Raw genomic sequence first — 14,112 nt, 5'->3', positions numbered from 1 at the left:
TACACTGCACACCATAAGAAGACAAGCCAGGTTTTTGGCTAATAGCTGTTTGAGAATCACCTCGTTGGTACAAAAATACTATTTCATGCCTGTCAAACTGTCTTAATTAGAACAAACAGTGTTTTTGCAACAGGCTGCCAGTACCACAGTGCGTAAAGACACCATTTAAAATTGTTCAATGAAATTAAATAAAATTGCTAATTTGTCTCGTATGTGTAGAAACAAAACTGGTTTATCCCTCGAGTTAAGTGCCTTCTTTATGCTTGAATGATTTATAGATCTGTGTGAAGTAGATTAACAAACACCTTTCCTCTTAAAATGATTAGGTACATGGACTGGACTGAAAACGTGGAAAAAATTATGTGATGTATTAAAAATACAAGGGTGTTACATCAAACTTAGCCAATCAATTCACATCGGCGCATGCCTGGTTGGTGATTTAAATTTCTTTGCTGAATCTTTTGTGAGAGTTCATGCCAGAGCTCTTACATTTCTCCTCCATTCAGACTACACATTATCAGCACAATAAAAGCTTGATTCAAACAACCTAAGGGGGTCAGAACGAAAAGTGATGCTGCACTCTGGACACTTTGTGACATCTAGACCATAGCCTGTCAGAGTGACCTGCTCTGACAAATATGGAAATGTGTGGTATAAGCACTATGAGCTTAGAAAAGAAAAAAAGAGGCTAATGGATAGACAACACACTCTTTTCTTTGTGAGACCAACAAATTAATCAGCTGTCAGTTGTTGTTTTTTTAATTTTCCATGTTTTCGTGAATACAAAACAGAGTCGCTCACACCACTTTGGTCAGTACATCTGTTTGTACAACAAAGTGTACAACACAGGTCATGAAAAATGTCAAACTATGATTGGACCAACAGGTCTCTCACGTCTGTTGGCTAAATTTCTTTAATAACACATGACTCTACATTCACTCATAATCTGGTGCAACCATAAAGAATTCCTTCAGTCTTAACATGGCATTACACGTTTTATTCTAGATAGTGTAAATAAAATATTTAGTCTGTTAAAAAACATTGTTGAATGGAACTTATGTGTTTTCTACCCTCACTACAAGTGTAGGTGTACAGCTATAAAGCAAGCAGAGGATACCTCCAAAAAAGCTAAAGACCTGAGTTGGCCTATGAAATCTTTACTGAAAGATTTACTGAAGCTGTAAAATGATGCATTTGGTGAAACCTTCAGGAGGGTAATTACAGTTCAATTCCAAAGAGAGATGAAGCATGGTGACAAAAACCTGAATTCACAAGCGTGCAGGCTACTAGCTAAACCAATTACATTGTGCAAAAAGTGGAAAACTTGTATATCCAATTCATTTATGGCACATTTAGCTCAGAGCTGCGTGCCAGCTGCTGTTTCACGTTATTGCCAGTTTAGCACCATGAAACAGGTCTTAACTAGCTTCACACCTTTTCTGTTGTTGTGTCACTTATTATGACTTGATCAATCTTTGCTATTAGCTGAAAATGAAGGATACTGACAGCTTACTGCTGTAATGAGTAAGCTGGTAAAACTCATTACCAGCTTACCAAACTCATTACCAAACTCATTAACGTAAAAACTCACGTTGCCTGCTTAAGCTGCGCTAATTTACTGTCTTTATATCCAATTCAAATTCTAATTATACTGTTCTGACCAAATTTATTAGAACATCTATCATTAAAACAAGAAGAAATATTTTAAAGATCTGTCAAAAAGTTATTTATAACTAGAATTTATATTGGCATTTAACAGAAAAAAAACCTATTTGGCATCAATTTTTATACACAAATTTATTTTTCTGTTTAGGACTAGCAAATAATTGTAAATTGGCATCTTAATTTTAAAAAAAAGATTTTTTTTAAAAAAAACTGTAAATCTGTAAATTTGTGCATAACAACAATCAGATTTTTATTTTAGTTTTAATTTTGATAAAATAACTTATTGGTGGATTAAACATTATGGAAACATTAATCATTTAGGGCAGCTGTGGCATAAACCTTGACCTGAGTGGTTTATGAGTCTAATAAATTTGTTAAGCACTGTAAATACACTCTCCTATAAATAATCTCTTTATTTACAGCAAAGATGGGATATTTTTATGTGTGTGTGTATAAAAATGCCTCCGTTGGCATTTAAAGGCCATCGATAACTGAACTGCCACAGAAAGCTGAGATGGGGCCAGAAAGAAAAACGGAGCTTATCCTTGTCAGTGTGTTGTCAGTCTAAAATGCATTGACTGATTTAAAACAGATCCTGGTTAGTTATACAAAAACACAATTGCTGGCAAGTTATGCAAATATTTAAAATTGCAGAAGTAAATGATAAAGAAAAAACTATTCAGGTAAGGGGAAAAACAATTAACTTAATTTAGAAGAAAATAAGTTTCATTGGCCTCATTTTTTATATTTTTTTGTAAAAAATAACTCTCTAATTCCTTTAGAGAAACATGGGATCCCACAGTTTCAGCACTTTTAATTAATGAGAAAACAAAAAGTAACTGTCAGTTTAACACTTCAGCATATACTGTGTATTTTTTTGTGTGCTCCAGCCTGGCATTTGTCTCGGCCAGTGCAATCCTCATACTCAACAAATCATACAAAAATGCCAGCCCACAGTCCCTCCCCCGAACTCAACATTTTCCAATTCTCATCCATTCTTCACTGTGTTAATCTGCACAGATGATAAATTTGTGGTTGCAGTAGGCCAATTCTCACCAAACACACACACTTACACACACACAACCTGTTTAATGTGCAGCTTGGCCACTGATTTAGCTAGGTGTATTTGAGAGTTTAAAAATATTTTACCACAATGTCTGATTTCTTCATTCAAAGATGAAAATGATGGAGTAGACAGAAGCAGAGGAAATGTGATAATTCTGTTCACAAACTGAAACTCAGACTTGAAGAAATTCAACAAACTGTGAATCTGTACGTGATATTTTTGACAGTAAGTTAATCATTTATGATTTTTTTAAGCTTGTGTGAGATTACTAGACAGTTAAAACATGTGCACGTTGCATAGTTTGCAGTGTTGTGATAAAATTTGGAATAATGGACTAATGTAGCCTGATGGAGAGAGCCTATGCTGTCCTTGTTCACTGAAAGGTTAAAGTAGGGCTGGGCGATATATCGAGTTTTTTAAAAATATCGATATATTTTTATACGAGATATAAGATGTGACAATATCTTTTATATCGATATAGTCTATGTTACGTTATAATTATAGTTGTGGAGCCACAAGTTTGCCTCTCTTTCGTCCACTTTTGTCTTTACGCAACGTTACTCGGCCTCGCCTCTCCTTCACTGAACACAACTCCCCCTCCCTCCCCGATTGCTTCACCTGCAGGCAGCGACAAGATGGACACGGCAAATCTCCGTTAACGAGTTACAGCGTATCGCCCCGTGTGTGGGGCTGGACGGCGTCAACGTGTTAACGAGCTAACCACGCTAACGAGCTAACCACGCTAACGCCATGTACGGCCTAAAATCCTTTCATTTTCTCAAAAGTTGACAGCGCGCCTTATGTATGAATTCTGGTTGTGCTTGATGACCGCGAACCGATTTTATGTGGTACACGGCGCTCAGTAATCTGTCAAAAAATGTTTTAGTACGACTTTGGTAAGCTACGGAGCTGCACCGCTTGATGGATTGTCGGAGCAGTACGGCTACCGAGGAGCCTCGCGGAGTGATACGTACTGTGCTTCAACGTAATATTACCGTATTGTGTGTGTACAAGGACCATAAATGGCACCTGTTAAGAGACATGGTTACAAAGAGGATTTCAAACTCCAGGCTGTCAGTCACGCAGTAGAAGTTGGGAACAGAGCAGCTGTGAAATCTGTCTTTGTTACTGTGCTCAGCGTCTTTTAGTTTACATTTTGACTGCACAATTGTGAGCTCTTTGTTATGCACAAAAACAACAGTTTTCTTTTATTTATGGAGCATTATTATTTAATAAATGCTCATAATTTATTTTTGAGTAGTTTTTTTCATGTACATCTACGCTGTATGTTAATAAGTGCCCGTGTGACATCTGGGACACAGCTTTGACTAAGAACTCTCTTTTTGTTCTTACCTTGTGGCTTTAAAAAAAATATCGAGATATATATCTTATATCGCCATCCAGCTAAAAAATATCGAGATATGAATTTTGGGTCATATCGCCCAGCTCTAGGTTAAAGTATCACTTATCAATTTGAATTAAAGATAAAATATTCCCAAGTGTCTCTTAGCAAGTTCCACTTTCATGCTATAGGTAGGCATAGAAAAAACACCCATGCTAGCATGGTAGATGTAACAGTCAAATGTGCAAGAGCAGTAAACCAGCATTTGAACAGGTCATGTGATAACTTAGTCTGTCCTCAATGAAAACAAGCCCACTGGAACTCACAATACAATCAATTTTGGAGTTACTTTTAAGGTGAGTCATTCTTTCTTTTTTCAGCACTACGCTGGATTTCAAGGTTTCCCAAACTGCCAATTTCAACTTTTACCACCGCCAATACAGACAAAACAAGAGAGGAGGTTAATGAGCAGGAAAAAAAATATGAAACAACATATTTATGGCTTGAACAGGACACCTCGCATCACATCTGGCTAGCCTCCACACTACTCTTTCTTCTTTCCTTTCCTGTTTTGATCCTGTAAGCTATCATCAAAGATGTGACAGTGATCTGGATTAAACATTTAATCTGCTTTTCTGTAAATTACGCCCTGAGCCTATGATATCAAATTGTCTTTGGGGAGACTCTTCTGTATAGCAAAGCTCTAATTGGTTTAGCTGGCTGTTATCTATGTACAGTAAAACAGCGTGAGTTCAATCTGGTGCCGCTCAGAGGGAGGTGAGATTTCTATCTATCCCCTTCATTCACAGCTTAATTCAATTGGAGGGCAATTATCGACCGCCCCAAGGCTTCAAGATCCTCATTGGTTTCTGTTCCCATCAGGGAGTCTCGCAGTGTAGGATCCCCCCTGACTGCACTGGGTGATGTCTGTATCGATGTGCTGTGTGTAAGACACCAGAGGAAGCAGCAGCAAACAGGCAGGAAGGCGCTCTCAGTCACAACCTCGAGAATCAAAAGATTCTTAAGCTGGATTCATCTGACTTGGTTAACAGCATGAAGCTTTTAACACCAAACTTTTATCCTTTTGGAATAAGAATCGTCAAACATACCACATGACAGATTTTGCCACAGACACCCAGAAAATAAAAACAAGCCAACTACTGGCTCAAAAATTCATTAAAAAATCTAAATATCAACAAAACCAACTAGCCTACAGTTAATTTTTTCGTTCCCATTTTGTTTTCTTCAGTGAGCCAGAAATCGGAGCCATGTTTTTAGTTAACATGATCTGGAATGGCACCTGTAACAATGAAAAGTGATTTAATTTGGCCCATCTACCCTCTGAGTTCATGTTTTTGTGCATCCCTGGACTAGTTTCAGCACTGCTGCTGTTGACTCATTGCTAAAGACCACAAACAACCGAAAACATAAAGATCTGTGTCAAACTGACCTGCCTTATCAAATTAGTCCCCTGGGTCAGACTGTCACTAAATGCAGAGTTCAACATCCTCTCAAAAATAAAACTGAGCAAAAACATTGAAGTGGCACTGGTGATTTACTTTTTGGACAAAATATTCTTAATGCAAACTTTGCACACCTTAGGTCTGACTTGCACAGGCACAGAGACCTGCTGCAAACCCCATGGAAACCTATGGTTCCAAGGGACAAATGTTGGCGAGTACTTTGAGAAGAATTTGGAAATAAAACCTAATTCCAAACCTGCATATTGATTGCAATAGAAGGTCCCAGCTTCTGTAAAAATCTGCTAGTTAACTATGAAAATTTAAAAAGTGTGATGCAAACTACAAACTAAGGGCTCTTTTCTTTTTTTCCTTTACTTTTTTGGAGTTTCTCAAGTGATTTGTAAGTAGTCCTGCAGTTTGTATTAATGAGACAGTACAGCAAGCCCTCACCAACGAGTCAGGCAATTCACATTTTTACCAAGGAACCAGTAGTTACCACCGGTCCAGAAGTCCAAAAGACGACCACATTGAAGGGTGGATTTGCCAAATTTTAGTCAGACATATTTATTCTTATGGGTGTAGTCCTAAACTCTTTGATCACACCTTGCATTTTTGAATATTTTGGCTAACTGGATCCATTTAAAAAGAGAACCGTGTGAATATGGTCATTTTCACATACAAGAGAAATGGTGTTATTAACACAGAATCTAATGTTCACATTAGGGCTGTGCGATATGACCAAAATCTCATATCCCGATATCAAGACATCTATCATCCGATAACGATATAAATCACAAAAATTTAACACTTTCTGTAAATTCTGTGAATCTCGGGCAGCTCAACTTGCGTAAAGTGTTTCCAGCTGCGCGTCATGTACCTGGAGTCGAATGTTTTAACCGATGCATGAAACTATACATTTTTAGACATAAGTTGTAACGGCCGCCGTTTTCTTTGTGAGTATTTATTACACAGCGTGCTGCGGGGAAAAGCCTGTTCTAACGATTGAGTCTAAGGTTAATTTTTTAGCACCTGGCGACTCTTTTTTGCGAGACAAAAGTCTCTAAATGCGTTGTTGTCAATTATTAGTCCAAGTGCTCAGTCTGGATAGTCTTAAATAATTTCTGCACAGAAAAAAAACAAAAAACAACAGTGACTAAACAGACTGTACAAGCTGCATACTTGTAGTTTTCCCACAGCGTGCTAGAATTTACCATCAACCATCAATTTCTTAAACAGCAAAGTACACATGAAGCAGACCTCTACATACCATCTCATGTGTCTCATCTGACAAAGTTAGTTCCCCTTCACACTTAATCACTTTTATTATTAGTAAGACAGACACCAAGCTTTAAAGTTCCTTAAAATGTCTTGTTAAGTCAAATTACGAGAAAGAAGAACAAAAGAGCACCTTAGAGCAGAACATTTGGTATTTAATAACAGCCTGATATCACACTGAGACTGAGAAAATGATTAATGTACTATTTAATTAGTGAGGCAGGCTTATAAGCACTTTCTGTTCAGGAGCATATGGATTATTGCCTTTTGTGCTTTATTCAGCATTGAGTACATGGTGGATTTCTTTTCGAGTACCTTTAACATGCATTATGTGGTTTGTTTTTCTTCCCTAAAAGCTGTTCATAAAGCCACTAGTTTTACCAGCCAGCTTCATTAAATCAACACATTTTCATGAACAAGTTCAAGTTAAATAAAAGTCTTAATGTACTCTTGTATTGTATTGTCTAGATTCCTCTGAAGCAACAATCCTCCTACCACACAACACACCTACAGGAAAATGTTCCAATACATAATAAATGAAGTGACTATTAAAGACAAACGGGGCTTTCAGCGAACACAGTGGTCACGTATACCATTTCCAATTTGTTATTCTTATTTTCTGAGATAGTTTTATATTTTGTCTGCATTCTAGAGACATGTGTTCTCAGCATGCCGTCAGCTGCTGATAAAGTATTGGTACAGGCCTGTGAAGCAACAAGAAATGTGATCCTGTACCACTGATTACAGTCATTGCACCTTCAGAAACACACCGCAGTCCATTAGCAGTGGGACACTGACAGATTTTTCTTTTGCTGTGCTGGCTTTGTACTGCAGCACATTCGATTTGAAATGAAAGAGAAACCGAGGGGTTCATCTATTGACTTTTCATATACAACCTCCAACTTCAGATAGTGAAATGTTTCCAGTAAATAAAAATATACCAAGCGATGTCAACAGTGAATGTTTTAGAGGATTTTTATGCTGGATCAGAGGACCACACACACACTCCATGGAGAAAAGGATTGAGCCACCACCTAAACATTACATCTGCAGGAGATGCTCAGCAATAGAAACTCATGACATGAAGGTCCCAGCTTTTTTATTATATGTTATATATGTTAATGGCAGTTAATCTCCAGTTTATTCTATTGCAGCACCTTGCTTGTATTCAGTGAGCTCTTTCGACTCACTCTTTCACAAATGTTTGTGAAAGCAGACTGCATGGAGAGATGCTTGGTTTTATATATCTGTAGCAACGGGATTAAGAACACCTGAGTTCAGAAATTAAGAGGTGTGGCCTAATAATTTTGCCCAATATAATATATATAGGGTCAGTGGTGGTGACAAAGACACATCGAATTATTGCCCTCTTTCTCCATTTGTGTTTTAGCATCTTTCACCGTGTTGTTTTGATTTTAAACAGCAAACAGCTTAACAGGTTTGCTACAGAAGATGTCCATTTTCCAGCAAAGTCAGTAGTCACCTTTGTAGCATTAAACTCCAATTAGACGTTTGAAAGTAGCTCCTGAACATAGGAGAGCATGTCGCTGCTAAAGACACTTATTATTTTGAGAGTCCCAGCAGCAAACCCCTCTAAATTAACCTGTGTTACAACCTGATTGGCACCTGTCTGGAAATGTAACTTGTGATTGGCCTGTTCAATACCTCTGATTGCTCCTGTGCATTTCCCGATAATGTTTCGGTATCGTTTTGGAAGATCAGTGAGAAAACAACAATCATTGCTTCAATATAAGGACTCACTGATGTCAGCATTTTATTCGTTTCCCTCTTAGCTGGGACTGCATAAAAAGCACCAAGAGACAATCACAAGTTAATTAACACATAAAACACCATGCATGAATGCTGGCAAGCGTGTCAGCCACTTACGTCGATTACAGAGTAGGCTCTGCGAACACTCACAACAGAAGTCTAAATCAGCCGTTAGGCCACAGTGAAACCACATCTAAAAACAATTCAATTGTTAGACTTCTCGCTGTGACTGTGAAACTTGTTTCTGTTCTCACTAAGTGGCCAAAACATATCAGCAATGTATTGATGGTCTTACAAGCGAAGTATTAGCAGATTTCCCAGAAGTGGATTCAGAGTAGTCCTAATGAAGGCCACTGAATAAAATGGTAAAATGGTAAATGGCCTGTATTTGTATAGCGCTTTCACTAGTCCCCCCTAGGGACCCCAAAGCGCTTTACACACCCAGTCATCCACCCATTCACACACTGGTGGAGGCAAGCTACAGTTGTAGCCACAGCTGCCCTGGGGCAGACTGACAGAAGCGAGGCTGCCATATCGCGCCATCAGCCCTTCTGGCCAACACCAGTAGGCGGTAGGTAAAGTGTCTTGCCCAAGGACACAACGACTGAGACTGTCCGAGCCGGGGCTCGAACCGGCAACCTTCCGATTACAAGGCATCCCAACTCTTGAGGCACGATCGCCTAAAGTTTATAATCTGCAAGAAACCCTGAATTCACTGTGAGTGAAATCAGATTTTCAGACCAAGTTTCAACATTAAACCCATTACAACCTTAACTGTATGTTAGGGACCATTGGAACATTTTATTTAAGAAAAGAAAAAGTCCAACCTACTGTTCTCGATTGAACAATGTCTCAGATGCAATATTTGCTGACTCCTCTGTATGCAGATTTACTTACTGTAAAATTTAAGCTGCTGTTTGACAGCACTGAGCTTTCCTTCGGACCTCGACAATTTCTAAACCTAAAATATGCAACAGATGACTCGGACTAACAAAGTGAGACGAGTCAAGAATGGCGCCTCTGTTTCACTCTAAGTGCAATGGAGTCTCTTCTTTCAGCTGTCAGCTCAAGCTAAAACTTTCAAAAGGTGAACTTCTCGGCGCAGATCACTTTTCTCTCGACCAACTGCTGAGCTGACAAAAACTTTCCATCTTTCAGCCGATGCTTCTCTGCTCTCCTGCTCCTCTCTCTCTCCTTCACACGCGCACATTACACAAACCTGCACAAATACCCTCACTTTTCTGTTTCATTTTGTCTCATGAGCACAGCGACACTGAAGCTCAACTCCCATGGCAATTGTGCAAGTTTGTACATGAAAGCATCCAACCTGTTTAATTTAAATAAAGAAGAAGTGCTTCAGGCACAGCAGCCCCCAATGCTCAACATTGTGAAGAAGGAGAGTTGGCAGCCAGTAAACCAAATTTGTAAAGATTGACAGTACTAACATGCAAACTCCAACACAACAAGCACTTGTGAGGAGTTGTAATGATCCACAAACTCGCTGCATTTGAAATAACCAGCAGCAAGAAGCAGCTGATAATGAGATAGCATCCCAACTTACTTCTTCTAAAGTGTGTGCTAGCTGATCTGTTTCAAAACACAATAAGCACTGCATTAACAGATGAAAATATCCAAGTCTGCAAGGACATTACAGTTTAAAGGTGAGAACCTCTTTGCATGGAATGCTAATGCATGGAGCACGAAAAGCATTCAGACCAAGAAATCGACTTTTAAAGATTTCAAAGCCACTTAAAACTACAAAAAGGTGAAAGAAACATCACAAATCAATCTTACTTTGAGTAGTCTTCATTATCTCTGTCACAGCGTGAGTCCTTATGTTTCTCCCAGTCTTTGCCATGTTTACATGTCGTCAGCAGAATAATATCTTCCCCATTGTGGATGTGATACAAAGCATTCCTGGTCTCCGAACCTATACCAGTTAAGTACCTTTTCCCTTTGAAAACCAGCTGGTACTTCCTGGGAGGTGGAGCATCGTTAAGTGTCAGATAACCTATGCCCCCTCCTTTTAGCAGATGATCCTTTGAGAATAGAGGGATGGAAATATCATAGTTAGGTCGGAAGTTGACAACATCTGCACTGGCCTTGGCCAGCATGGCCTGTCCCACCTCAAAGCCCAACTCCTCAGTGTAGTCTGGCCAAGTTCCAGAGTAAAGGTTGAATATGAGGTGATTCCTGCCATCGTTCCACGTGGGCAGGTTCTGGATACGCGATCTAATGTTTTGGACGTACTGCACTGAGAGCTGGTCCCTGTCCAATGTGTCCACAGCTAAAATAAAGAGACAGGCCCTCAAAGGGTCTGTGGTGTGGAACCGGGACTCTTCAATGGAGGTCAAGATCTTCTTGTAGGTCTCTGAGATCTCGCTGCCTCTCTGTTGAGGGTAGATGTAAACCTTGAATCCCGACTGGCAGCGAGCAAAGTCAAAGCAGGTTTCCATGCGGCAGCGCTTGTTCTTGTAGATGTTGTCACGGATCGCCCGTCGTTCACGAGGGGAGGTGTGCTGATGATGGAGCTGAGGGGTGTCCTCCTGTATCCACAGAAACAAATGTATCTGTTAACATCACACCAATGTTTGTGCAGTACAGTCAACTCTCCATTAAAACAAACTCAAAAAAAAAACAACCCAGAAACGAATAAATAGTTTGCACTCAAAACTGCATCTCTGACCTGATGGGATTTCTAGGTAGTGACGCTTTTAAAAGTTGTCTCCTGTTGAAAACTGCTTTTGAAAATTCATGGCTGCAAACTGCTCCCTCATCAGTACTGACTGGCCTGTTGCATTACTTGCAATCCTGAATTCTTCAGCTGGTAATTTGTGCTTGATTTCCCCAAAGCAATGGTGCTTAGCCATCTATGCTTGTAATCCCTTAAAGCAAACTAATGTCTATGCACAAGAACTTGCATATCTGCTTAGACAGCAGTGTGTGAAAAGAAACAAAGTAAAGCAGTGTAGGTGGAAATGCAGAAAAGCCACAACGTGACACGCTGCATTGATACCATGAATTGGTACTCACTTTGCAATAGCCACAGCATTTTTCCCCTTAATTCTGAATATCGCTGTAACTTCCTTGAATTTAAAATTCTTTTTAAAGTGTTTTTGCCTTCCTAAAAGTTTCCTCTCTCTTCACTTCTTTCTATAACACCTACCACCGCCAACGCTTAACACTAGGCTATTTTCAGTATGAATGCCTGGTAAGAGCTCAGCCGAAAAGAGATGTTTCGTTTTCAGATATTTTGATTTGAATGAAAGAATCTTTTTTTCATTGGTAGAGAAAATACTGAAAAAAAAAGAACATAATCTGTGTTATCATCATCATCATCATTACATAATTCCCCAAAGTGATCAATAAATTATTGTGATTCTGATCTTGTGACCCCCCCCCCCCCCCCCCCCCCTTACAGCTTACAATCACAAAAGCTTTGAAACCATCCTCCTTAACTCAGTTTTATTGTTCTGTCCTGTTGTTGGACTTTCATTTTGATCACTAAATGCTTATAAATTGGACTTTTTTACTTCTTTTTGTTTTTACTTAAAGAGCTTTCATTGTTTCTTTTCTTATAAATCGTTCCAGTCTACCTCCTGCTCTCCTCCCTCCAAATACGGCTCCAGCAGCTTGGTCGACTCCGGCCAGTGTCTGGGTGGTCTGGATGGATTTCTCTGGGGCAATGGCTGGGGCTGGTAGTACACTTCCTTACTTTGGCGGTAGTACTGGTATTCTTGTTGGTGGTGCTGATGATACAGGGGGTACTGGGGAAACTGATGATACTGGTATGGCTGCTGTTGGAACTCCCCAATTTGCAGACCCCACAGATATATGAGGAAGAGAAGACCGGCCCCCACAGACACAAGCAGGTACCTCTTCTTGGCCTGCATGTGTGCTGTAGGGGGATGAAAAGGAGGAGGTGGTGGGTCTGGGGAGGGAAGAGAGGAGAATAGGGTGGAGGTTCACAATAAAACGAGGTGGGCAGCGGGTGTGAGAATAGTGATGGAACTGAAAAAGGATCAACTTAGAGATTAAAATAAAATAAGTATTAATAAAAGGGAGTAAAAGCGTTGACAAAATGATGCCAAAAGAAAGCAGGGAAACGGGGACGAGGAAATGACGAGGAGAGGGGTTGCAGGGAGGTAGATGAAGGTCAGCTCTCTACCCACAACTCGGCATTTTGGGTTTTGGCGTCACTAAAAGAAAACATAAATAGAAAATTATCAATGAAATAAGATATCGGAGTTTCTGAGACAAATAAACATTTTTTTTTTTTTTAATAAATAATTGATACAATATTGCACGGAAAAAAATCAGAATAACAGCGTAGAAGCTCTGTGAAAAATGTTAAATCATATCTGAGCACCTTTACTCAACACAATATATGTCATAAATACACAAAAATCTGCCTAAAGACGTGGCATTAAAATAATAAAAGCCCAAGCTGATTTGTACACGTTAAGTTTGACGATCTGTTTTGATATTTAACTTTTTCAAAAAGTTTTTGTTTTTTGCTAAATGTTACATGAACGGCTCAGTAGCGCTTCTGACTTTCTTAAACAGTATGCAGAGCCCGGTGTTCGCTTAAAAACTGAATTGACTGATAACGGTGGCTGTTTCGACATCATCGTCACAGCGCAGAGTGTCTCGTTAGGGGCGAAAGAGTGCCGCTTGATGACAGGTTCGCTACTAAAATGCAGCATTTCTGAAGGGAGTTTGCAGCGAGCTACGCGTTCAACACATGGGCTGTTTTTGCCAGGAAAACCACCTCTATTACTAACTCTTTAGGAATTTCTACCTTACAAATTATATTTCATAACTCTTTAGTAAGCGTAATTCCTAATTGAGTCCTCTCACCTGTTTCTATAGAACACCTGTGGTTCCAGGAAGTGTCCGCTGCTCTCCCCTCCAGCCCGTGGAGGAATATCCACTTCGGAAACACATTCTTCATGAACCCTCGAACTGTAAATCCATTAGCAAATGACACGGTATGTTGAAACCACGTGCGGAAGGAAATTCACAGAGCTCACAGAGATCCACGGTGCGCTGCCTTCATGTTCCGCCGCGTCCCAGTCACAAACTTTCCGCGAGACAGGACCACAGTCCCGGCGGAAAACACAACACAGCGAGCTGTGAACGCGATAGGTTCCCACGGTGAGAATTCAAATGCACACTCATCTGCCAGAAGAGCCGCGATCACAGCGACAGCATCCATCCAGAATTAAGTCGGTTAAACAAGGCGCGTGCATCTCCAATCAGCATAAGCCATGCCCCCCTCTCTCAGAAACCCACAGCCAGAGAAGACCCAAACTTTGAAATTGAAATCCACATCCCCCCCTCTGTGCGCTGCCGCTCACAGTCAGAAATGAGCAGAAATCATCATTATCCCAGGTAAGTTAAGGAGACCTGATCTGGAGAGATGCGTATCAATAAAATCCTTTCAGGAGCGTCTTCGACCGGCGGGAGCGTTTCTCTATGGAGTAAAGCAAATGGATCAAATAAGCATCACAAGAGAACGCTGATGTTCT

The 14,112-nt window shown here is 39.9% G+C and overlaps 1 protein-coding gene across 1 annotated transcript in view; it reads right to left on the bottom strand.

Annotated features, from left to right (window-relative positions):
• Nucleotides 1–13,822, bottom strand: part of LOC102789944 (exostosin-1) — a 294,744-nt gene extending 280,922 nt beyond the window's left edge. Inside the window, exons 1-3 of the mRNA XM_087851903.1 lie at nucleotides 13,442–13,822; nucleotides 12,178–12,780; nucleotides 10,376–11,127 (exon numbers count right to left, since the gene is read on the bottom strand). Coding sequence (XP_087708029.1) covers nucleotides 10,376–11,127; nucleotides 12,178–12,474 — 1,049 coding nt within the window. The 5' untranslated portion in view covers nucleotides 12,475–12,780; nucleotides 13,442–13,822. The remainder of the gene's footprint in view (nucleotides 1–10,375; nucleotides 11,128–12,177; nucleotides 12,781–13,441) is intronic.
• Between the last annotated feature and the right edge of the window lie 290 nt (nucleotides 13,823–14,112).

The sequence above is a fragment of the Neolamprologus brichardi genome, chromosome 15, assembly GCF_056152115.1.
Source record: "Neolamprologus brichardi isolate AB-2024 chromosome 15, ASM5615211v1, whole genome shotgun sequence".
In the NCBI taxonomy this organism is placed as follows: Eukaryota; Metazoa; Chordata; class Actinopteri; order Cichliformes; family Cichlidae; genus Neolamprologus; species Neolamprologus brichardi.
The sequence above is the reverse complement of the archived record's forward strand: the minus strand, read 5'-3'. Positions and strand labels throughout refer to the sequence as shown.